This window comes from Panthera leo, chromosome E3 (assembly GCF_018350215.1).
Source record: "Panthera leo isolate Ple1 chromosome E3, P.leo_Ple1_pat1.1, whole genome shotgun sequence".
NCBI classification, from domain to species: Eukaryota; Metazoa; Chordata; class Mammalia; order Carnivora; family Felidae; genus Panthera; species Panthera leo.
The window spans coordinates 40,928,807-40,954,112 of record NC_056694.1 but is presented as its reverse complement, the minus strand read 5'-3'; the positions used below and the strand labels follow the sequence as shown (position 1 = coordinate 40,954,112).

Genomic DNA, 25,306 nt, shown 5'->3' with positions numbered 1-25,306 from the left:
TTATTTATTTATTTTTATTTTATTTTTTAAAGTTTATTTTTGAGAGAAAAACAGAGCATAAACAGGGGAGGGGCAGAGAGAGATGGAGACACAGAATCCGAAGCAGGCTGCAGGCTCTGAGCTGTCAGCACAGAGCCCAATGCGGGCTCAAACCCACCCCACCTGCTTGTGAGATCACGACCCGAGCTGCAAGCTGGATGCTTAACTGACTGAGCCACCCAGGCGCCCCAGCCATTTGTCTGTCTTGTTTGGTAGAATGTTTATTTAAATGTTTTGCCCATTAAAAAAAAAAAAAAATTGTGGTATTGTTGAATTGTAAGTTTTCTTTATACATTCTGGATACAAGTCCTTTATCCAGATACATGATTTGCAAATATCTTCTAGTCTAGGTCTGGTCTTTTAGTTTTACTAACGGTGTCTTGTGAAGCACAGAAGTTTTAAATTTTGATGAAACACAGTTTATACTTGAAAGTATAAATCTACCTTTTTTCTGAAGAGTTTCATTCTCTAACATCCATGTGTGAATCATCTTACTTAAGATTTTTGATATCCAGCATCTTCTTGCCTAAGTTATTTTTACTAAGGACTCTGCACAGTTGGAAAGGCATGTCAGAATGGATAGGTGGGACTGTGCTGTAGTAATAATCTAGATACCGGCTAGAATAATATCTAAAACTTCGACACTTCCAATCTTCACAATTAGGAAGCATGACTAATTTCTTTTTCAAAGTTTATTTTTATTTGGGGTGGGGGGAGAGCAGGTGAGCGCAAGTGGGGGAGGGGGAGGGGGAAGGGGGGTGGATATGAATGAATGAATCCCAAGCAGGCTGTCAGCGCAGAGCCCAGTGCAGGCCTCGGTCCCACGAACTGTGAGATCATGACCTGAGTCAAGAGTCAGACGCTTAACCGATTGAGCCCCCAGGTGCCCAAGAAGCATGACTATTGACCTTTGAGAGCATAGCCTTAACTTCCACGATTCATGGTCCCAGGTGCCTTTGGCAGCTTTCTGCTGGGAGGCCACTTGTCTTTGGCTGGAGCTGTGGGTGGCCTTCGGATCAGAGGAATAAATGGCTCTTATTTTCAGTACCGCACCTTGCAAGAAGGCTGCTCCTCTGAATGTGGTGAAGGGGTCAGACACCTGGTGTACTCTCCCTCTGATTTTGTACGGCTTGGGTAACATACTCTCACTTGACAATTGCAGGTGAAGGACTTAACGAAATACTTGGACCCCGGCGGGCTTGGCGTGATCAGTTTTGAGGACTTCTACCGAGGGATCACCGCAATCAGGAATGGAGGTCAGTCTACCCCACCTTGTGCTTCCTTCTCGCATTCTGTCTTCCAGCCCTTGCCCTGCTGTGCCCTCAGCCAGCCTTAGGAATACCCCTCACTCCTCAGGCTCCTTTGGCTGGGCTTAACATCTTCCCTTCTCCTCAAAGCCCCTAAAATACTCCGGTTTCAGGGTGCTCTCTCACTGTTCTTTGCTCCTCACACACCCTATCTTAGAGAACTAACTCAGTCTCTTATCCATAATGTTAGAAAGCTACTGCCCCTTTCCCCAGACATACCAGAATATCGAAAGGCTTACATGTGAGCACCCACATGCATCCTTGCCGTTGGTGCCCTACAGGCCGCATGTTGCTGTATTTACATTGTTGTGTATCAGTCCATCCTCTGTCTGGCCGACAAGCCATCCTGTTTTTAACGGGATGTGTTTCAAATCACATACTCCCGTACACTCACCCTAACAAGTTGCATACTCCTGTACGTTTTACCCTAAACACTTCAGCATGTGTGCCAGTCATTACCTACAGTTCAATATTTGTTTGCAGTCTTACCTTGAGTAAAAATTTACAGTGAAATGCACAAATGTTAAGTAAATCTTAAGCCTGTCTGAATTTTGACAAATTCTTATGTCTACTAATGCAAATCGCTACCAAGTGTTACCATCCCTGCAGACCTCTTCCTGATGGCCTCCACGTGGCCTCTCTGTCCTCTCAGCACCGTCTTGGCTGATTTTCATCACCCTACGTCAGTTTTGCCTCGTAGGGGCTTTGTTGACACAAAGAAAATGATCAGTATGTGCTCTACGTCTGGTGTCTCCCTGCGTGTGACGTTTTTGAGACGCACGTATGTTGCACGGTTGGGGTCTGTGTTTCACTTGATCTTAGCCAAAAGGCCGAGAAGCGATTGGGGTCTGTGTTTCGGTTGCAGAGCAGTTCCATTGTATTCTTGTACCATGTGTCGTTTCTCTCTGCCTAGGGGTGGACACTTGTTTTGGGGCTAGTATGTTTCCAGTTTGGGGCTGTTATGAATAAAGGTCCTAGTGACATTTGTGTATAATTCTTTGTGTGGGCACATGTTTTCATGCCTTTGGGGCCTGTACACAGGAGTGGGATGGCTGGCCTTCTGGGCGTGAGCTTAGTATCTCACGTGCACTCAAGTTGCCCGTATGCTGTCCCTTCACGTCGAATTCTGGAGCTCTGGAGAGCCCTCTTTTTTTCATGCCCCAGCTTCAGCCAGGTGTGTGGGGGTGATGGTGGCCGAAAGGCACTGGTTGCAAGCAAGCCCTTCCCTTCTTCCTGCACTTGTCAGAGAAGGAAGAGGGAGAACAGGGGCAGGACCTGCAGTGGCTGAGTCAAGGGAGGCCCTTGGATTCCAAGTCTTATCAGCAGTTGTTGGCAGAGTCACCTATCTTGTCTGTCCTCTGTCTACTGTATTGCCCAACGGTGTCCTATAGGAACTGGGTTTCCTGTGATGCTGAGCCCAGGTGGTTCTGAGATGTGCTCTGTGTCTCGGGACCTGTGTGAATACTACCATAGTCTGGGGGTCCTGTGGTCCTTTGGGTCCAGAGCACATATTGAGAGAGGGAATGTTCTGTATGGTGGCAGGGGGCCATGCCATAGAACCATGCAGCCTGTGGTAGGAGCCCTCCACCACAGAGGTAGGAGCCCTCTGTGAGGAGGGCCGGAGGGGAGCCAGGTAAGGGTGGCTGGAGTGAGGTCTGGTCCAGGTGGCGGAGCTGTCCTGAGGCCTGTGATGAGGTTGGCTGAGCCCACTGATGGAAAGTCTGCAGGCCCTGGGGCCGTGGTGAGGATGCCACCATCTCCTGGGCAGATGGGGCCTGGGGAGAGACATGTAGAGCAGGTGTGAGGCAGAAGACCCTCTGGGAGGTGGTACTAGCAGGGGATGGATGACGTGGGTAACGCCATGCGGGCAGAGGGAGGAAGAAGAGAGCCCTCAGATGAACTTGGAGTGTTTAGGCTTAGCACCACATGCCTATGTCTCTCCCCTTGTAACCAGTATGTTATAATCCTTAGGTGATTTTCTGAGGCTAGACATGTAGTTAAAACAGGAAGTTGTTTAAGCCTTCACCCTTTTGCACAAAAAGTTTGATGGTGGTTTCATGCACATTTTGGCCTCTGCTCCACCTCCAGTGCCTTTGGAGGCTTCCTGAATGGAGCACATTCACTTGCCCCCAGCCATGCTCCTCAGGACCTCCCTGGGCCAGTGCACCTGTGCCCAGGACCCTTGGAATGGCTTTGTGCTCCAACAACTTTCGGTAAACCTTCGGGGGAAATCCAAGTATATGCTTTTTCCTCTGTGTTTTAAAATCCAGTATGATTTCCTTGACTCATCAATTATTTAAAAGTTATTTTAATTTCTAAGTGTATTTTTTTTTTTTTAATGTTTATTTTTGAGAGAGAGAGACAGACAGAACGTGAGTGGGAGAAGGGCAAAGAGAGAGAGGGAGACAACAGAATTCGAAGTAGGCTCCAGGCTCTGAGCTGTCAGTACAGAGTTCGATGTGGGGCTCGAACTTGTGAGCCATGAGATCATGACCTGAGCTGAAGTCGGATGCTCAGATGCTCAACTGAATGAGCCACCCAGGCATCCTGGTTTCGAAAGGTATTTTAAAATCTCACAGCCTGGAGCCTGCTTTGAATTCTGTGTCTCTGCCTCTCTCTGCCCCTTCCCTGCTCATGCTCTCTCTTTCCCTCAAAAATAAGTAAATGCTAAACAAACAAATAAAAATCTGGTCATTAGGGGTATTCAGGTGGCTTACGTTGGTTAAGCATCAGACTTTGTGGTTCAGGTCGTGATCTCAGATTCATGAGTTCTGGCCCCGTGTTGGGCTTTGCGCTGTCAGCCCCGAGCCTACTTTGTATTCTCTGTCTCCCTCTCTCTGTCTCTGCCCCTTCACTGCTCGTGTTCTCTCTCTCAAAAATAAATAAACAAACATTAAAAAAAGAAAAAAAACTTGAAAAAAATCTTGTCATTAGTTTTAAACCTAATTGTGTGTGATAGAGAATGGGATCTCTGTGTTCACTTTTTTTACGTTTATTTATTTTTGAGAGAGAGAGAGAGAGGGAGGGAGTTGGGGGAGGGGCAGAGAGAGAGGGAGACACAGAATCCGAAACAGGCTCCGGGCTCTGAGCTGCCAGCACAGAGCCCGACGTGGGGCTCGAACCCACAAACCACGGGATCATGACCTGAGCCAAAGTCGGGTGCTTAACCGACTGAGCCATCCAGGCGTGCTTCTCTATTCACTCTGTTCCTTGTTGAGTTTATTTTGCGGTGTGCCACACAGCCGGGCCTCACACGTGTTGTGTGTGTGCTTGGTGGAATACTTACTCTCTGACCAGAGTACACGGGCTCATGCGTGTACGGTTGAGACTTCCTGTGTTTGTCTGTTTGATCTCGGCGTCACAGGGAGGAGACGCACATCTCACAAACGTGGTGGCATCATTAGTTTTAGATGGCTTTGTTTCACCCTCGTGCTGGTTTGATGGTGATGGAGTCTGAGGAGCTCAGAACCGGTAGGTCAGTGGAGAAGGCTTCACTGCTCTGCCTGATGGTTTGGGGGTAAGAAGGCGACAGAGTACAGAGGCCAAGCCTAAGTCCCCAGAAAGCAGTTAACATTGCCGGGAAAAACAAGAAGCCTAAAAAGAGGGAAAACGTGCTTCTAGAATACTGCGTGGCTGGGCAATGAATGCCATTTTACGCAGTCATAGTAATTAAACAGATTAACCGTTTATGTAATCAATGACTGGGACTTAACCATTTTGGAAGGTTAGGAGAGGGAAGGTGGAGAAGCTAATGCTAAAATCCTCAAGTACTATGCAGGATGTTGGAAGAAAATTCTAGAATCCAGGAATTCACAGGAACTACTTAGAAACACCGTGTAGAGGGACAAGGACGACAGGCTAAGGGTGTGAGGACTGCCTTGTGCTGCCTCAGCCTGTCAGCACCGTTCCGTTCTCTGGCCCCGGGAGTGATGACGTGTGCCCCCTAGGTTTGTCGTGACCACTGTCCGTCACAGACAGGAACTCATCTCCCTGGGTGACCGCAGATGCACAGCGTGCTGGTCACGCCTGTCAGGTGGGAAGCTTGGTGTGTGGGCTTACTGATGGCACAGCCACAGCAGCATCCATGGGCTTCCTTGGGTCTAGGGGATTGAGCAACACAGATTCCTCTGAAGAGTCAGGGCTGGGAACAGCAGTGGCAGCTGGTCCCGTGGGCCTGGGCAGGAAAGAACCCAGTGTGGCAGCCAGCCAGGTGGCCGGTGCCGTCCGTGTGGCTCTGAGGCCCTCTCTCAGCCACAGTCCAGGATTCTGTGGGCAGGCTGGTGGCTGGTCTGCTCTGATAGGCACAGTTCATGCAAAATGGAGCTCGGCTGGAGGAGTTCCTGGAGGGTCGTGACCTGGGAGTCAGCAAGTGCTCCTGGAAAACTTGTGACCCGCTGACGCCTGGCAGGGGAGAAGAGCCATCCCTGCACAGGCTGATTCTTTATCTGCAGAGAAGGAGGGGCTGCTGGCTGTTGCCCCGTGGGGCCGTCTCGTGGGTTGCATGTGTCTTGAAGTTGAGTGACTCAAGGAGCACATGGGTATCAGTGTGGTGCGAGAAGTGGCCTGTGCCCTTGAGTCCTGATCTCACCCTGACTCATTGAGACAGGGCCTCTGCCTGCACCTGCCACCCCTCCTCCCTCCTGCTTGCCTTTGTGTGGGCTGTCCCCCTGTGTCTGTCACAGGAGCTGGCAGAGGGGAGCCTGAGGTGAGGCCCTGGGAGGGTCCTGGGCTGTGCCTGAGAGGGGCTGGCCGGAGTTGCTCTAGCCCGCTCTCCCCTGGGGCCCCCTCTCTTGGCTCCCCTGACCAGGGATACCTGGTCCCTCCCCACCCTCATGGCACCTGGCCGGCTGCGTTCTGTCTGTCCAGTGCTGCAGCTGCACTGCCTTTTGAACCTGGGAGCAGTGCCTCGCTGCTCTGAGCCTCTAAGTCAGGATACCACAGTGAAGTCCTGCCTCGGGCCGGCCCACGCACCACACAGAGCACCCACAGGAATTGTTTGAGTCTCAGTATTTTCTCATTCTTGCTGGTAATAGTTCCACTTTGGTTTAATTAAAAACAAAAACCTCCCAGTCAGTCCCAGAGTTAGCATGCATGCTCCAGGAAATAGTGCTGTGTGTTTTCCTTTGGCGAGAACATTCTGGAATAGAAGCGTCCCCAGAGGGCGAGGCTTGGTCTCAATGCGATGCCACATTGCAGGTGATGTCCCCCTGCCTGGAATTTAGCCTGCACAGAGCAGACCCCTGCTCCCAAAGTGAGGTGGTGGGCCGTGGGGGCACATTCTGCTGCCAGGGTGCATGGCAGAGGGGCTCTGGCCAGAGGCTGGGCTGAGGGGGATTGTGGCGACGAGAGCTTGAAGCGGACGGCATGAGGGCCGCAGCCAAGGGCGGCACGGCTGAGGCCCGTGAGGAGTGCGGGTACAGATATCATCGAGCCGGACTGATCTAGGCTCCAGGGACACAGCCCATGTGGAAGAACAGTGTTCCCTGCCCCTGGGAGCTGGCTTTCCAGTGGAGGACAGCCCGCAGACAGTGAGGCACGGCAGCTACAGGGGGAGGGTGAAGCAGGGGTAGGGGTAGGCGCGCGTTGGCATGTTTGGGGGCTGCAGGGAGGCCACCATGGCCAGGTTGGGCAGGCGGGGTCAAAAGGTGGAGGTGAAGGCACTGGGGACGTGGCCAGGCTGTAGGCAACGAGGGAGGACTTGGACTTCCCCACAGGGTGGGTGGGTGAGTGACTGGCCCCTGGGCTCAGTGCCAGTTCACAGGGACCACATCCGAGAGGGAGGCGCTGGGCCTCCAGGTGTCCACAGCCCATGTGGGCTCAGGGGAGGCCGTGTTGGTGGGGATGCCCCACCTGCATCGGACATACTGTCAGGTGGTATCAGGGACTCAGGCTTTGTTTTTCTTTTCTCTGTAGTTGACTTCATCTTTTAAGTTTCATTAGGAAAGGAGACTGAAAATAAAATCGTAATGAAAGCAAGTCAAAGCTGATCTTGAAGTTGTGACGTGATAGCATTTGGGAGGGTGCAGCATGTGATCACGGACCCATATTCCATGGAGCTGTCTCCAGTGCTCCTCCAGCGTGCGGGTGGCCTGTCTTGGCCGGCGGGCCTCTTCTGCACCCAGGGGCGACACACCAAGGGACGCGGTGTGTTGACCCAGTTTGCAGTGAAGCACAGGGAGATTTTCACTGTCATACCACAGGCCTGCCTTATTTCAGGAATAGAATGAGTCGGGGCGGGGGGGCGGGGGGGGCGCTGCAGATTGCTACAAATAGGCCATTACACTGGCTACGCCCTCCCCCAAGCTCTGGAAGAGTAGGATGAATGCACATTAAAAATGTCCACTTAACTGAAAATTGTTTTAATTCACATGGAGAAAACTTACAGGACAATCATACTTAGTTCCCATGAGGAATATGGCAGCACCAGCTTTGTCCCCACCCCCCCTCTCCACAGTGTGGGGCAAGACCATTTGTCCACCCCTGGAGGCTGAGCACAATCCACCACATCTAGAACGATCGGTTGTGTTTTGAGAGCTTTGAATTTTGTGTTTCAGGCTTCGGAGGGCAGGGAAGACTTAATGTCTGAGAGGGGTAATAGGCCAAAGACAGTGTAGCTTTTTACAAAGACACGTGCAAGAGGGTGATTGGGGCCCTCCACCCCCTGCCCCAGAATCCCCAAACTTGTGTCCACAGCAACCTTCACCGCGTCGCCTGCACCAGAGACCCCACCTCCCAGTACAGGGGCCCCGGCGTGTGGGTTCCCATGCTCCTCCTTGCCTGCTGCCATCCGCCCCGCTGGGATACTTAACCACACTCCTGGGGAAAATGGTGTGAAACAACAGCAACAAAAGTGCCCGTGATTCTTAAAGGCCACATAGGAGTTTTTTTGGCATAAGGGCTTTGATCAGTACTGCAAAGTAGCTTTGAGTTGACAAAGGCATCTCATAATTGCGCGATACATAAATATTTCAATTTACACTGTTGTTAAGGGAAAGCATTATTCTGTTTAAATTGAGAGTCCTTTATTAAAAAAAAAATTAATGTTTATGTTTGAGAGAGAGAGAGAGAGAGAGAGGGAGACAGAGCGTGAGCAGGGGATGGGCCGAGAGAGAGGGCGACATAGAATCCTAAGCAGGCTCCAGGCTCTGAGCTGTCAGCACAGAGCTGGACGCGGGGCTCGAACCCACGAACTGTGAGATCATGACGTGAGCTGAAGTCGGATGCTTAACTGACTGAGCTACCCAAGCACCCCAAGAGAGTCCTTTAGAGACAGGACAGAATGGCTGTGGGTCCTGCCGTTGCTGTGTGGTGAAGGGCCCTTCAGTATCTGTTCTCCCTTCCCTGCTTACCAGGGCTCTTGCGGTAACTTCAAACCACCGAGTCTTCAGAGTCCGGCTGGAGGACATGGGGATGGCTAGCAGCATTCTCCCCATGTGGTCCCATTGGCAAAGTTGTCCTCTGGGGGCGACTGGCTGGCTCTGTTGGAAGGGCTTGTGACTCTTGATCTTGGGGTTGCAAGTTTGAGCCCCACGCTGGGCATAGAGCTTACTTAAAAAAATAAATAAGGGACTGATGTTACGTTAGATCATGTGAGATATGTTAAATAACTTATGTACTTAAAATATTTTTTTTAAGTTTTCTTATGTATTTTGAGAGAGAGAGAGAGAGAGAGAGAGAGAGAGAGAGAGAATGAATCCCAAGCAGGCTCCGCGCTATCAGCACAGAGCCTGACACGGGGCTCACTCCCACGGATCGTGAGCTCATGACCTGAGCCAGAATCAAGAGTCGGACACTTAACCAACTGAGCCACCCAGGCGCTCCTAAGTGATGTATTTTAAATAAGTAATTCCTATTATGATCTGTGTTCTGTTCATAACACTGACACCAAGTATGTGGGATTTCCTCACTAAGTGATTCTCCAGTTCTCTGGGATCTCCAGTTCTCTGGGGACACCAGCTGGGTGTCCCACAATTTAATTTGCCCTGACACCAGCTGTCAGAGTTCGTGAAGACCCCACTTCACCCTCCTGGGCCACCCACACTTCTCTCTGACCTGACAATGAATCCGGGGTCCTCAGTACCCCTCCCTCAGGTGTGATAATTTGCTATAATGGCTCATAGAACCCAGGGAAACACTTTACTTACCATTAGCAGTTTACTCACAAGGTTACAAAGGAACAGCTAGATGAAGAGGTATATGGGGTGAGGTGTGCAAGGGTCTGGAACGCAGGGGATTCTACCCCATGGAGTTTGGGCTCACCTCCCGGTATGCTGGTGTGTCCACTAACCCCTTTATTTTGGATTTAAAATTTTCTTTATTATGAGATAAGACATTTATTGCTAAAGATAAAGTTCAACAAAAATGAAGGAAATAAAAACTGCCAGCGAGCCCAACACCGAGCGCAAGATGCTATTTTGGTATAGTTCCATCACACCTACATGGCCCCAAACACACACACAGTTTTAAAAAATTTAAATCTGGTACCTGATACTTTTTAAAGCCCATGAACAGTGTCATGGGCTTGAGATCTTGCTCCTTCTCTTTTGCAGTGCTGTTGGGGGTCTAAAGAAACAAACGTTTTATCATTCTGCCTCTACACCACCTCTCTGGGGGGAGGGGGCACGTGCTTCTTTCTCCCCTGGGCTTCTCACTGGCTGTCCCGAGCAGGGCTCGCCTTCACCCTTCTGGCGCCTTCCCCCATGGCCTCTGGGGCTGGTCTAGGCTTCCTGCTGAGTACTGGGTCTTCTCTCCTGCAGAGTCTGATGGCCAGCTGTGCGGGGTCGCACCTGCCCAGGACGAGGAGCCGCCCGCCTGCCCCGATGAGTTCGACGACTTCGTTACCTTTGAGGCAAGTGGTTCTCACTGAGGGGCTGAGAGGGAGTTTGATGTGACACGTCTTCCTTTCTGCCCTCTGAATCCCGCTCCACTTAGTGGTACCGGGGATATTTCTGCAGGAAGTGGCAGGGAGGGCAGGGCAGGGCTCACTCTGCAGCCCTGTGCGTGCAGCCAGGGCCTCTGGGGGGGCTCCTGGTTGCGGCAGAGGGTCGGCAGGTGTCCGCTCCACCACTGCTCACCTGAGATCATTGACGGGGGTCCCCTTGGGGCCTGTTGTCATCAGAGAGCTGGGCTGGGCTGGTAGGGCTCTCCAATGCTATTGCTGTCACCTTCTGCCAGGCTGGCCAAGCAAGGCCAGAGCAGAGGTCTTGTGTAAGGTTTTCATGTTACCGAATTTCAAGTCGTTTTTGGGGTTTAGGGACTTGTAACACCTCATGCTCCTTTGCCACCTGCCTCCAGGGTTGCTATGGTTACATGGTGTCACCTGTAATTGTGGGTGTTTTGTTCTCTGCATGGCAGGGCAGAGGTCTGTGAGCACAGGAGGCTACCACAGTTCTTCCCCCCCCCCCCCCGTTGGAGGGGTGAGCAGATGCTGGGACAGCCCATGTGGCTGGACCTGCAGTTTTTTCTTATTAAAAAATACATTAGAAACTCCTGAGCACCTGAAGAGCTGTGGGGAAGGTGGTGATGGTAGCCACCAGCCCCTCAGTCCTCTGTTGCTCAGAGGGGTGCAGGGAACAGGGCCAGGCTGTGACCCGGTGGCTGTGAGCCTTGGTGCCTTGGTAAAATGAGGGAGTTGCACAGAGTGGCTTCTCACAGTCCACAGGGACTCACTACTTTCCTTTGGGGTCTTGTGTCCTGGCTCTGAGAGGCTGCTCCAGGTATTGGTCAGACCTCAGATAACATAGGTTCACTTTCTGACGGTCTCGTCTGCTGGCATAGGCCTCTGGGCCAACTGGGAGCATTCACCACAGCTTTGTCCCAGAGTACCAGCCAAGTGTGAGCCTCCCGAGGGCAGGGACCACCCCACCTTGCATCCTGTTTGGTGAGGTTGGTATGTTCATTTTGCGTGTGACTTTGTGGGGTGTCAGGCCCGGTCCTGGCACTGGGCACCAGATGTCACATGGGGCACGTGTGGCCAAGTAGGGGCTGCAGGAGGGCAGGATTCTGATGCATCACATTTCAGATGGGCTGCCAGACCCTGTGATGTAGGGTGGCTGCTCTCATGACTGGAGCGGGGCTGGCTCCCTTTCCAGCAAGGTGGAGAAGCCTCTGTGCAGTTTGACACACCTTGAATTTTCCAGGAATGTACCTAAGGTCAGGGGAGTCCTTCTTTCCTTGTTTAGAGCATGTGAGGGGTCACAACACTTCTGCAGTCAGTGACCATCAGACCTCTATCCCCCTCCCAGCGGAGCCCGAGCACCTACATCAGGATCTTCTGCTCTATCCCTGTCTCAGGTTTCTGCTGGATCATCATAGTGGGGGCAGTGGGTTGAATGGTAGTCTCCTGAAAGGTACGATCACTTGGAACCTGTGAACGTGACCTTATTTGGAGATAGGGTCTTTGTGGATGTAATAAGTTGAGGGTTTCGAGATGATATCATTCTGGGTAGTAGGCTGGGCCCTGAATCCAATGACTGGTGTCCTTAGAAGCCAGGAAAAGACACACAGGGGCCGTGTGCTGATGCAGCAGACGCTGGAAGGATGCAGTCGGGGCCACCAGGAGCTGGACGAGGCAGGAGGGAGCCTCCCTTGGAATCTCAGGAAGAGCTTATCCTTGCTGGCCGGAATACATTCCTGTTGTTTGAAGCTGCCCGGTTTGTGCTCATTTGATGTGGCTGCCCCAGGACACTGATACAGGGGGTTGTCCCTCAGGGTAGTAGGAGGCATCAACACATTTTGTACTTCCAAGAGTTCATTTGGTCCAGAAGCGTGGGAGCCTCTGATGTTGGGGCTGCCTCTTGAACCCAGAGCAGAGCAGGCCCGGGGGTCCTGTCCAACTCTGCATCTTCCCGTCCTTGTGCAGGTGGATCCCCGAGGCCCACAGGAGTGTGGTACCCTTGGGGGTGCCAGCTCCCGCCTTGCGCTCGCTTGTCACCTTTGGAAGGCATGGTGGGAACCCGATGTTTCAAAGAATGCAAATTTCAAAGGATGCTAATTTGTTTTTCAGAAAGGAGGATACGGTTATGTTTTGTTACTTAAAAAAAATTAATACACTTTGTATTTTAGCAGTTTTAGCTTTTCAGAAAATGAAGCAGATAGTACGGAGAGTCCCCATTCTCCCCTGTACACACACACACACACACACACACACACACAGAGTTTCCTTCATCATGAACGTCTTGCATTAATTAGTGTGGTGCATTTGTTATAACTGATGATCCGGTACAGATCTGTTGCTGTTAACAAAAGCCCACAGTGTACACTAGGGCTCCCTCATGGTGGTTTCAACAAGTGGACAAGGTCATGTGTCCCCTGGATAGTATCCTGCCAAGGAGTTTCACTGCCTTCCGCACGCTCTGCTTCCTGGACTCACCCTTCCTTCCCCGATAGCACCTGGCAGCAACTGACCTTATGCTGTATGCATAGTTCTGCCTTTTCCAGAATGTCACAGAGTTGGAATCCAGTGTGTGGCCTTTGCTGCCTGGCTTCTCTTGCTTAGTAATGTGCATTTAAGGCCCCCCCCCCCCAAAAAAAAGGCTCTTCCGTGTCTTTTTATGATCTTTAGGTGTAACTTTCAGGGGACCGGAACCAGGTACTGTGAAACTTCTAGAAAGATGTTCTTTTAAAAAAGCTTGCATGTCATATAATCTTCCAAGTTCAAGGGCGCCTGGGTGGCTCCATCATTGAGCCTCTGACTTCAGCTCAGGTCGTGATCTCGTGGTTCATGGGTTCGGGCCCATGTTGGGCTCGCTGCTGTCAGTGCAGAGCCTGCTTTGGATCCTCTGTCCCTGTCTCTCTCTGCCCTTCCTCCTCCACCCCCTCGTGTGCACATACACACTTTTTGTCTCAAAAACATTTAAAAGAAAAAATTTCAGTAAAAATATGGGTGGAAAATATGGGCATTACTTGCAAATCTTACCTCTTCTGGTGATCTTCAGAGATAAATAAGCTTTGTAATGACTTCTGGCCCAGCATGCAACGGTGTGGGGGCAGGGGTGCTTTGCAGTCCACTGGTGGGCTGCTCTGGGGTCCTGTTCCCCCCCCCCCCCCCCCCCCCCCCCCCCCCCCCCCCCGCCCCCGCCGCTTCCTGTCGGCTCCTTGCTGGAGTCACCCCTAGGAGAATAAGTTATGATGTGACCTCCCTGAGGAGTGGGGGCGGGGTGAGGGCAGCGGGGAGGGGAGGGGACGAGGCAGGCGCACGGAGAGGAGTGCCCCAGGCCCTGCAGCGTGCTGGAGGCGGGGGTGGCGCTCTGCCCCCAGGGTTTCTGGAAGGGCCATGACCATGGGAGGGTCAGAGAACTGGCACAAACAGAAATGATAAGAACTGTCCCTGCTGTGCCTTCTCTGTCCCTCCCTCCTCCTACCAAGGCCCCTAGAGGAAAGAGCTTCCTTAATAAAATGATGGCGACCATGCCTTTTCTGTAAACTGTTACAACAGAGGTTTGAAAGTCAAGAACAAAAGCCACTGTTTTGAGGAGTGACTGTTAAAAACCCAGCAAGGACACTTCCTGAACTTTGTCCCCCTTCCCCCAGTCAGCACAGCAGGACGCTTAATGGAGCGTGTCTGGGAGCAGGTTAAACTTTTTTCTGAGGCTTCATTGTTACCTTCAGGGGAGCACGAAGGTTTTGCTGAAACGCCAGCACCACTTGCAGATAGGAAGGCCGCAAGGTTAGTCGAACGAAGCTAGTGACTGATCTGGACAGATGTCCCCAGTATTTCCGTGGGAGGAATTCTGAGTATTTTCTGGGGGGAGGGCGTCTGTTTCGGAGAGCGTGCCCTTCCTGGGGCTGGTGCGTGGAGCCCACTGAGGCTTCCCCGGGCTAGCGCCCGCAGGTCACGGAAACAAACAGTCACCATCCCACAGAGGGGCCATGACCTGGACAGTGAGGACCCCGGGCAGTGTTGGCCACATGGGAGCCCCTCGCCGGTGGCTCTGAACCCTGCTTCCTTGTAACCGGTGACATCAGTGCTAGCGTGTGGCGCAGCTGTCCAGGTGCACTTGATTTTCAAGTGTGTTTGTCCCAGCCTGTGAGTTTATAAGTACTCTGAAAGCAGATAGCATAGATTTGTGTGCTTCCGGGCAAAGTTGGGTCCCTTGTGGTAGCAAATTTGAGCTGATGGGGCAAGTCTGTGAGCTTGTCCCGTGTCTTTAGACTGCCCCCCCCCCCACCCCCACCCCCGAGGTGAGCTCTGCCTGCTTCTCTGAAAAGACAGATGCTTACCTTGCTGCAGGCAGGAAAACTGCCTGGCTTGCTGGGATTTTTTCAGGGCATTCTTGAATTGTGAAAGTTGACCCTCAGGGGGTGAGGAGGTGTAGAACACGCAGCTCCTGTGCCCTGAGGCTCTGACCACCGCCAGGTAAGAGGCTGTTTGCAGCTCAGCACCCCCAGCGGGTGCCTGACACTCCAGGACCCGACCTCCTCCGGGACACTATTTATTTATAATTTGGAGTGTAAGTGCAGATATGAAGCCTTCAGTGAAATGGGAAACAGGGCTCATCTCTTTGTCCTGTGTCGGAGGAATGGCTTTGCTTGAGGAACGAGGAGTGGAGGGTGGAGGGGAACATTCGCCCTGCCCTGCCCTGCCCTACCTGTTTAAAAGGTGAGTGAGTTCCCTAGAGCAGAGTTCCATGCCCAGCCTGCGGCGGGCGCTTTGTGACGCCTTTGCCTCCTTGTTTCTGTGTCCGTGGACAGGGACTTGCACCCACAACTGTCCTGGCCAAGCCCCAGGGAGGGTTTAGGCCACAGCCCCAGCCTCACTTGTGCGATTCGGGTGGGCTCCTTGCACACAGAAGAGACAGGCCCGAGTGCCTGGACCCTCCTTCCCTTCCTGGGGAGAGGGTGCTCAGCCCTCTGGCACACGCTGAGCTGCCCATCGAGGGCTCGGGGTCCATGTGGGCCAGAGAGGAGCATTGTGGGGAAAGGGCGCTCAGCCCCCTGGCACACGCTAAGCTGCCCGTCGAAGGCAGGGGGTCCATGCGGGCCAGACAGGACCATCTTGGGGAGAGGGCCCTCAGCCCCCTGCCACACGCTGAGCTGCCCGTCGAGGGCATGGAGTCCATGAGGGCCAGAGAGGAGCGTCATGCTTTTCAGAGGTGCTGGTTCGTTGGTTTTTTTTAAAAGCTGACCTCAGGAGTTAAGTCCTGTTTCCTGTTCCGTCTAGGAAATCATCTCAGGGTCCCCAGTCATTGTCTGGGGGCCCCTTGATGGACCTGTCTGGTGGGGATTGGAGGGTGTGGGTCTTGCTGGCTTCCCAAGTGTGAGGACTAAGTAGTCAAGGTGAGCAGGGCTGCGTGGGACTGTTTTGCAGATGAGGAAGTGTTTTCTTTTAGGGGTTTTCGTCTGGATACTAATAGCCAACACTGGTCTTTGTTGTTGTTTGAAGTCTAGGGGGTGGGGGAGGTCTTCCTCCCGCCATTGGGTGAGTCTCAGGCAGCCCCCCCTTTGTGAGTGTGCGGTGTCACCTGGGCAGTAAACCAGCAGCCACCCCTCAGCAGAAGCCAGGAATTGGCTGTGAATTTTGTGCCTGCTCTGTTGTGCCTACCCTGCGGGCCAGCCCCGACTTTGAGGAGCCTGCCTAGCTCACCTTGCCCGTCTCTGCCCATGCTGCCCATCCGCGGAGCAAAGAGCCAGCCCTGAACCTGGCAGAAAGTGGTACCTGCTCATTGATGGTGATGTTAAACAGTATTAGAGGCCATGCCTCTGAAAGGGATTTCCTGGTTTCAGGTTTTGAAGTGAGTGCTTTTTAGGAGTTCCTTAGTTGCCTTAGATTCCAAGGAAGATTTGGTTTTCCTTTGGAAACATAGGTAACGTCAATGAGTGCCTGCTCTCACATCATTCTGTTTCATTCTGGCCTTACAGACATTGGGCAGGGATTCTGCCTCCCCAGGGACTCGCGGGCCCCACAGTCCTCCAAGTTTCTGTACCTGCCTGTGTGGTCTCTTAATCCCAGTCCCACCTGACAGGACTCAGAGTGGTTGGGACCCCAGTGCAGGGGCATTGGGCTGGTGGATGGTGGACCACGGATGGACCCTGGCCTGTCATTGGCATGCTCGGCTCTTGCCAGCTCGACCTGGGCCCTTCACGCCTCTTCGATGGGACAAGGTGCCCCGGGAATGCAGCCAGGAGAGGCCCTCAAAGCTAGCGGAGGATGGGGGGCTTTTTGTTACCAGGCACATCTGAGCACACTGTCCCCTTGTGACACCAGAGCAACTGGACAGAATGCACTTTCTTCCAACTCCTTTTCTGGAATCTCACTTGTTTGCAAGTGGTTAACCTCAGATTCTTTTGAGCCTGAAATGTTGGCTCCTTTCCCTAGCCAGTGCACTTGCATTGGAATTACAGCTGAGGTTATAAATTGAAAATGGCCTGTTGAATAGTTCTTTGGATTTAAGTCATTTGCGCTGCCGGACCCTGTGCTGGGTGCTGGGTCCATAAGAGTGGAAATAAAGGTAGGTTCTGTGGAAAGATCTTTAACCAGTGAACACAGTGGGTTGGTTAAATAACTGATGGGTTAGAATTTTGAGGTTAGACCACGTACTTGAATTTCAAAGCAGTAACCTGAACACACATAACACATATTGATGGTGACTTTTTAATTGAAAAACGCATGTTCTTATACTGTTCTTTGGATAGAAATAATTTCAGTGCTGGTAGCCATATGGGTGGTTCCACTCACACTTAATCCTACGGTGTTGGATGCCTCCTGTTTTAGGTAACCTCTACAACTAACTTTCAAAATTGCTTTAGTACTTACTCTGCTTTGGAACATGTGCTATGTTTCAGTTTTCAAAAACATTGGATTGTTTTGTAAGCTACCGTTTCTGCTTAGAGATGCTTTGGGGGCCCTGCCTGAGGCTGTCTCTCCACGCTGTCTCTTCGATGCCTGCAGCAGAGCACTGTGTGGAGCGTCGGGGTTTACTGACATGTGACCATTTCAGGGTGTGGGACTGACCCTTGGCGCTCTCTCCTAGGCCAACGAGGTGACAGACAGCGCATACATGGGTTCCGAGAGCACCTACAGTGAGTGTGAGACCTTCACCGACGAGGACACAAGCACCCTGGTGCACCCCGAGCTGCAAGCCGAAGGGGATGCCGACAGCGCCGGTGGCTCAGCTGTGCCCTCCGAGTGCCTGGACGCCATGGAGGAGCCTGGCCACGGCGCCCTGCTACTGCTCCCAGGGAGGTCAGTACCCTGCCCCTGCACAGCACGAGCATTGGTTGCAAGACACCAACCGAGTGGCTGTGGCCGAAGGGCAGATTGGGTTTCTGGACGGGTTGGTATCAGAGAGCTGTGCAGTCATTGTGGGATGAGCCCATGCTCATCGTGGCCCCGAGCGGGCTCCCAGCCCCCACGGACCTCCCTGCCTGGAGGTGCTCCTCCTGCTGGCCACAGATGACCCTGGCTAGACATGTTGCACAACTTCCTTGGCTGTAGAGAGAAACCTGATCCTGGATTTCTCACCGAAGTTCTTAGAAACCAGGGCAGGACACCATATTCAGGGCACATCTCCCAGCAGGATCTTAGAACCCACTTGTCTTTATCGCACCCCTGCCCAGATCTGTTTTCCGCCCTCCCCGCCCCTGCTCCAGGCGTCCCCCTGTGATTGAAGACCAGCGAGGGGAGAGGGCAGGGTCCGACAGGTTCTGGGTGGCAGTTTGCCTCTGCTGTGTGGGAAGCCATCATACTTAGCTGCTTTGGAAGTGGTTTGGTTTTATTTTGTTTTGCCTGTTTTATTTGATTTCACTTTTTGTTTGGCCCTCACAGAGTTTTTGTTTTTTTTCTCTTTAACTGAAGTATGGCATACTGGCCTGTGAGTGCAGCCGTCATAGGTATACGGACCCGCCAGCAGCCTCACAGGCGCCCTCTGCCTGGCGCTTAGGAAGAGTAACTACCCAGTGGCGCCTGGGTGGCTCATTCTTGATTTCTGCTCAGGTCTTACTCTCACAGTCCATGGGGTCAAGCCCCGCATTGGGCTCCATGCTGACCGTGCAGAGCCTGCTGGGGATTTTCTCTCTCCCTCTCTCTCTTCCCCTCTCCTACTCATGTGTGCACACACTCTCTCTCAAAATAAATAAATAAACTTAAAAAAAAAAGAAGTAACCACACAGGATTGTAGCCTTGTTACACCTGGCTGCTTTTGCTTCATGTTGTGGCTGTTGCGGTTCATCCAAATTTTTGTATAGTTGTCAGTTATTTGTTTTCATTATTACTAGAGTTTTCCGCTGTATGAATGTGCTGCAGCTTTTGAATTCATTGTTGGTGGCCATTTGGGTCGGGTTTACAGCTTTGGTTCTGTGAACAAAGTTCCTATAAACACCACGTGTCTCGTGGCCTGTTTGTACCCAGGAGTGGGACAGTGCTGCATGTGCGTGTTGGGCTGTGAGGCTCCCACACCAACTGCAGTCCACACAGGTACGGATGGGGCTTCTCGTAGTTACCTGCCTGCCAGCTGCCTGCTGGGCTCTGGTCACTCCCCGTCCTCCACAGCGCCTGGGCTGCGCTGCTTTCTCGTGTGCCTTCTCCAGAGGGCATGGAGCTCAGTGTTGGTGTGGGATATTCTTAGTCGCATTTCCTTGGTGAGTGCCTTTTCTTGCATTTAATGCCCATTTGGTGAAGATCCTTTTTTGTGAAGTGCTTGTTCAAGTCTTTTGCCCCACTTATTTATTGCAGGGATCTGCAAACTTTTTCTGTAAAAGGCCAGATAATAAATACTTTTTGGTTTGCAAGCTGTATAGTCTCAGCAGCCAAGTTCTGCTGTGAAGTGGAAAGTGGCACAGCTCGTGTCTGTGTCCCATTCCTACTTTCCCAGAACAGGCCATGGATGGGATTTGGCTTCTCCTGATCTGTTGGGTTGTCTTTTTCTTACTGATTTGTAGGAATTCTTTATATATTTTAGATATGAGTGCTTTCTCTGGGATGTGTATTACAGGGATGTGTTTCCTACTCTGTAGGTTGCCTTTGCACTTTCCTGCTAGTGTCTTTGAGGAACATGTGTTTGTTTTTTTTTTTTTAATGTTTATTTATTTTTGAGACAGAGAGACAGAGCATGAACGGGGGAGGGTCAGAGAGAGGGAGACACAGAGTCTGAAACAGGCTCCGGGCTCTGAGCTGTCAGCACAGAGCCCGATGCAGGGCTCGAAATCACAGACTGTGAGATCATGACCCGAGCCGAAGTCGGACACTCAACCGACTGAGCCACCCAGGTGCCCCGAGGAACATGTGTTTTTAATCTTACTGTGGCCTGGTTCATCCATTCCTATTTTGTGGCTAGCACCTCTGTATTGTTTTAAAAACCTTTGCTTACTGAGGCGCCTGGTGGTTCAGTCAGTTAAGTGTCTGACTTTGGCTCAGGTCATGATCTCATGGTTCCTGGATTTAAGCCCCACGTTGGGTTCTTGCTGACAGCTTGGAGCCTGGAGCCTGGAGCCTGCTTTGGATTCTGTGTCTCCCTCTCTGCCCCTCCCCCATTCGTGCTCGTTCTCTGTCTCTCTCTCAAAACAAACATTAAAAAAAAAAATCTTTGCTTACTTCACACAACTATGATTACTTCTGCTTTCCTTTAAAAGCTTTTTGTTTGTTTCACCTCTGTGTTCAGATCTGTAATCTCCCCATAACTGACTTTTTTGTGTGTGGTGTGACACAGGGGTCATCTCCCAAATGGGTATCCATTCAATTCAGCCTCAGTTTTGAACAGATTCCTCCTTCCCTCACTGTCTGGTGTCACCTTGGTCCTGCGAGGTGGCAGAGTGTGTGGAGCTGTGTCTGGACTGTGCACTCTGTTCTGTCCGTTCTCAGATCAGTACCACATAGTCTTGTACTCCAGCGTGTTGTAGATTGTACTGTCTGTGTAAGTCCTCCAGCCTTGTTCTTCAAGGCTGCGAGGCTGTGTTGGTGCCTTTTGGCCCTTTGGCCTTTCCATGTGGGTTTTAGAATCAGCTTGTTGGTTTCAGGACAAAGGCATTTGCTGGGATTTGGGTTAGGGTTGTGTTCATTATAGATGAATTTGGGGAGAATCAACATCTTCACATTGTCAGATCTTCAGTCTTTGAATATAGTATCTCTGTCCACGTATCTGAATTTCAGTGTGTTTATGTATATGCCTCAGGATGATGAGAAGTGGGATCATCCCCATCTCATTTTACTCAGGTTTCCTTGTTCCTGAAAGCGAGTGTGTGTAAGACCACGGGATTTGTCCTGAGTGGCTTCAGGACTGCTCTTTGGGCACGTGCATTTCTGGGTGGGCAGTGGGCGCGTGCTCCGAGGGTTGAGCAGCCGTGATGGTCTTGGGGGCGTGCACAGGGACCCATTTCTGCCCCTGACTCTGCCTGTGAGACCCTCACTTGGTTCCCCGAGGCCCCTTTCCCCTTTGGAAAGGGGCAGCTCTCAGATCCGTGTGCCCGTCAGTGGTGATGCGCTTAATCCAGCCCTGGTGGAGGTGCTGGTGGAGCCACAGCTGTTTCCTGTTGTCTCTGGTGAAGCGCCGGGCCTCCCAGCACTGGCTCGGCTTCTGCCAGCCCCCGGCGGTGCCGGGGCACCTAGTGCTCTGGAAGCTCTGGAAAGCGGGTGTGCAGGAGTGACCTCTGTCTCAGAAGGATGGGTGCTAGCAAACCCTTTACCTTCCCTGCTTGGAATCCTGCTGTTCTGAACTTGACATCCCAGCAGACGTCTGCGCTCACACTCTCCAGCAGTTGTGTGAAGACAGCAGCTGCTGGTACGGGCACAGGTGCATTTGCAGGAGACGCGCCGAAGTGTACGGTGAACTCCCGGTTTCGAATACTTGTTACAAAATAAAGAATAAAGAGTCTTGCTTCTGAAATGATGATATTTGGGATGTGTTGAAATCTATTGTTAAAATCAATCTCACCTGTTCATTTCTTTCTTTCTAACGTGGCTACTACAATGTTTGAACCCAAGCCTGTGGCTAGTAGCACATCTCTGCTGGAAGGTGCCATCACAACATCGGTTCTGGAGCCACCAGTCACAGTGCGTTGCTTTTGTGTTGCCTTTGCAGATCCCACCTGCACAGCCAGTCCGTCGTCACGGTGATAGGTGGCGAGGAGCATTTTGAGGACTATGGTGAGGGCAGTGAGGCAGAGCTGTCCCTGGAGACCCTCTGCAATGGGGAGCATGACTGCAGAGACCCCGCTTTCCTCACCCCCAGGTAATGCAGCCCTGCACTGCCCTGGCATGTGTGTGTGCGTGCACGCGTGTGAGGAAACGTGTGCATGTATGTATTTCGGAGAACATGTGTGCATGTATGCACATATGTGGGAGAACATGAATGTGTGACCATCCGTATGAACACATGTGAGACCATGTGTGTGTTTCTGTGCACACATGTGTGAGACCACGTGTTGTGTATATGTGCGTGTGTGAGAGAACATGTATGCATGTATCAGCATACACGCGCGAGAGCATGTATGTGTGTGTCCATGTGTACACACGTGTGGAAGACCATCACGCGTACATGTGTGGGAACATGTACATGTATGTACGCGTGAGAGAGACCACATGTACATCATGTATCTATGTGCACGTGTGAGAGAACGTGTGTGTACACGTGTGAGAGACCACGTGTGTATCTGTGTGTGCACGTGTGAGAGAAAACACCTGTGTGTCCGTGTGTACATGTGTGTGAGAACATGCGTGTATGTATCCGTGCGTACACGTGTATGTGAGAGAGAACGTTTACAGTCTGCCTTCAGCGATTTCAAGTACATGATACCGTGTAGTTACCACGTTCTACGTTCGAGCCTTAGACCTTACTCCTCTTGCAGCTGCACGTTTGTACCCTTTGATCAGCCTCTGCGGGGGCTTTAACATCGCAAGTGATTCTTTGGATTCATGCCCAAATTGTCTGGAACGTTCTGCATGAGTAGGCCGAGGTGCTAGGTCTAAAGGGTGAGACCTTTGCTCATGGAGTAGATCCTCTCCAGCCCACCTTTCTCTTAGGGCTCCGCGTGTGTCCAAACAAGGGACCTGTGGACCTGGCAGTCTTTTGCTGGTGACTGGCCCATCTGAGGACGTGCCTGCCTGTGCCAGCGAGGTCCCGCCTGGCTCAGCGGCTGCTCTGCGCCAGTCGCGGATCCGCTTGGCGCCAGGTTCCTCAAACCCTCTCTGTTTGCCGACAGCGGAAGCCGAGTATCTCTGAACCTGCAGCCGTGAGGCCCTTCTTTTGCCGAGACCGTTGCCCTGGCCCAGAGGACCTGCGGCCCGGGAGAGGGCCTCTGTGGCGAGCCTCTGGGAGTTGGTGTGAGCGAAATATGTGCGTGGTTTTAGCAGCTTTTCTTTCCACGTGCGTGTTCGTGGTGGTGTGAGGCAGAGGCCAAGGACTGGACGCTGCTAACCCCGTGTCTGTCTAGTTGGGGAGTCTTTCTGGTCTGCTCGTCTGTGCCTCCCAGCCAGCCTTTTCAGTATTTTCTGTCTCAGGTGTGACTTCTGCGCTACCACTAATATTTCCCTTCAACCTGTCTTCACATGGAACTTCCAAACCAGCTTCCAAAAGCCAGCAGGTCCTAATGTCTCAAGGACATCACTGCCTTCCTGCTTTCATCTTCCTGTAGTGGGTGTCCCGCCAGTGCTGTGAAAGTCCATTTAAATTAGATCACAGGGAGGAAAACAGAAACTTGAGTTATTTTATTTAGCCAGTTAATTTATTTTTGAGAAAGAGAGCGTGTGCGTGTACAGGGCGGGAGCACAGAGAGAGGGAGAGAGAACCCCAAGCAGGCTCCGTGCTCGGCACAGAGCCCGACGCTCAGTCTTAGGATCGTGGCATCATGACCTGAACCAAAGTCAAGACTCAGACACTCAACCTACTGGAGCTACCTAGGTGCCCCTGAATCCTGAGTTTTTAATGAAGGTCTTAAAAATGACAGAATTGTTGGTGATCGTCATCCATGCATAGTTCTGACACTGGTGGGCTTTAGAGCAGCGAGTAAAGGAGCTGCAGTACAGTAAGTTAAGCCCCACCTGGAGACGCGTGCTCTGCTCTCACACTGGTGTGTTTTTGACAAAGGACAAGGCAGCAGCATCTCCAGTCATTTCGCTTCTTGTTAAAGAAGAGTTTGTGTTTTACAATGAAGCCCATGGGCTACCTATTTCCTCTGAGCACCTGACCAGGAAGGAGCAGATGTGTGGCCAAGTCCCCTCACTGCTCCAGCTGGTGTGTGTCACCGGTCCTAGAGGTGACGCTTGAGGGAGGTGGGCTCACAGCAGTCTAAAAGCAAGAGCCAGAATGTTCCATAGCCTGACACAGTGCTTTTGTCCAGCCCCTCTGTGGGGTCACAGATAACCTGACGGGTCCTCGCTGTCTTCTGAACTGACACTTCTCGTCTTTCTAGCACTGATCCGCTTGCCGCAAAGCTGCACAGCATCCTCACTGATGAGGCTTTTGAGTTTTACTGTAGCCAGTGCCACAAACAAATCAACCGCCTTGAGGATCTTTCTGCTCGCCTGAACGATCTTGAAAAGAATAGGTAACTGACTAGTGCCTGGCCTTGCTCTGTTCAAGTGGGAGGGAGACTCCAGTCACCCACAGCTCCTGCCAGTGGGTCTGGCTGGAGGCGCTGCTCGCTCGGCTGGGCTGAACCGCAGCCCGGAGGCAGGACCCCTCCCCTGCCCCCCGCCTCCCCAACCCTGCATGTGCTGAGCGTCTGCCCTCCTCGCCCTGTGCATGTGACACCCTGGGTGTGTGCTGCAGCCTGAGCCACTGCTTCTGTTCCCAGGGGAGGAGACTCCCTTCCCATGCTGTGTGTCCTGGGAGAGGGAACCCAACGTAGGAAAGAGAGTCTGCCTCCGGAAAGAGATACATGTTTCATTTTACTAAAAGGTTTCTTTAACTGGGAGTCACTCGAAAGAGCTTTGGGAAATTTAAAGTGAGATTTGGTCTTTAAAAAAAACAAATTCGTAACAGCTTTCAGAAGTATATGTTTACATCCAGTGAGCTCTTCCTTGAACTTATTACTTTATGTTGTTGGGGGTTTTTTTCCTCTATATGTTGTTTCTTTAAAGTTTTTTTATTTTTTTAAATATATTTTTAAAAACGTTTGTTGGTTTATTGTGAGAGAGAGTGAGCACATGCACTCAAGCAGGAGAGAGGCAGAGAGAGGGGGAGAGAGAATCCCAAGCAGGCTCCACACTGCCAGCACAGAGCCCGTGTGGGGCTTGAACCCACAAACCATGAGATCATGACCTGAGCTGAAGTCACGAGTCCGATGCTGAACCGACCGAGCCACCCAAGAGCCCTTAAGATTTTTATTTTTAAGTAATCTCTACACCCAGGGTGCCAACTTTGCTACCCTGTTTTTAAAATAAGCAGCCGGGACCCGGCATGTGCCTGCTGCTCCCTGGCCTTGGTCATCCCCGGTCTGTCCCTCCTCCCCGTCTCCCAGTTCTGGTTTGTGTCAGAGTGTTAGCCTCCCTCTCAGCCATCTGTACCCAGCCCTACTCAGGTTGGAGCTCCAGAAGGAGACCGTTCCTTTTGCTGGATCCCCACAGCTTCACACCCTCCAGTTAAAGAAAACATGTTTGAGTAGCTTGCACATATTCACGTCCATGGAGCATATTGTTGATTTAGGCCCCAGGCCAGCAGAGTTGGTGAGTGACCCACAAAGAGCTCTCACACTGGGCAGGAAGGGATGGTTTGTGCTGGTCAGTGGTGTGGGCTCCCAGGCGGCAATCTCAAGTGGCTGTCTGAAAAAGAGGGGACGTGGCTGGTGGGAGGTTACATAAAATGTGGCAGAAGGGCAAGCCATCCTGACAGCTTCAGCCTGTTTAGAGTGGTTTTTTTTTTTTTTTTTTAACTTTTTTAAATTTATTTTTGAGACAGAGGCAGAGCATGAATGGGGGAGGGGCAGAGAGAGAGGGAGACACAGAATCGGAAGCAGGCTCCAGGCTCTGAGCCATCAGCCCAGAGCCTGACGCGGGGCTTGAACTCACGGACCGCGAGATCATGACCTGA

At 51.8% G+C, this 25,306-nt stretch overlaps 1 protein-coding gene across 1 annotated transcript in view; it reads left to right on the top strand.

The window, feature by feature from the left end:
• Window positions 1-25,306, top strand: part of RAB11FIP3 (RAB11 family interacting protein 3) — an 83,494-nt gene that overhangs the window by 42,693 nt on the left and 15,495 nt on the right. Inside the window, exons 2-6 of the mRNA XM_042921346.1 lie at window positions 1,202-1,295; window positions 10,103-10,194; window positions 17,318-17,529; window positions 21,359-21,508; window positions 23,688-23,822. Coding sequence (XP_042777280.1) covers window positions 1,202-1,295; window positions 10,103-10,194; window positions 17,318-17,529; window positions 21,359-21,508; window positions 23,688-23,822 — 683 coding nt within the window. The remainder of the gene's footprint in view (window positions 1-1,201; window positions 1,296-10,102; window positions 10,195-17,317; window positions 17,530-21,358; window positions 21,509-23,687; window positions 23,823-25,306) is intronic.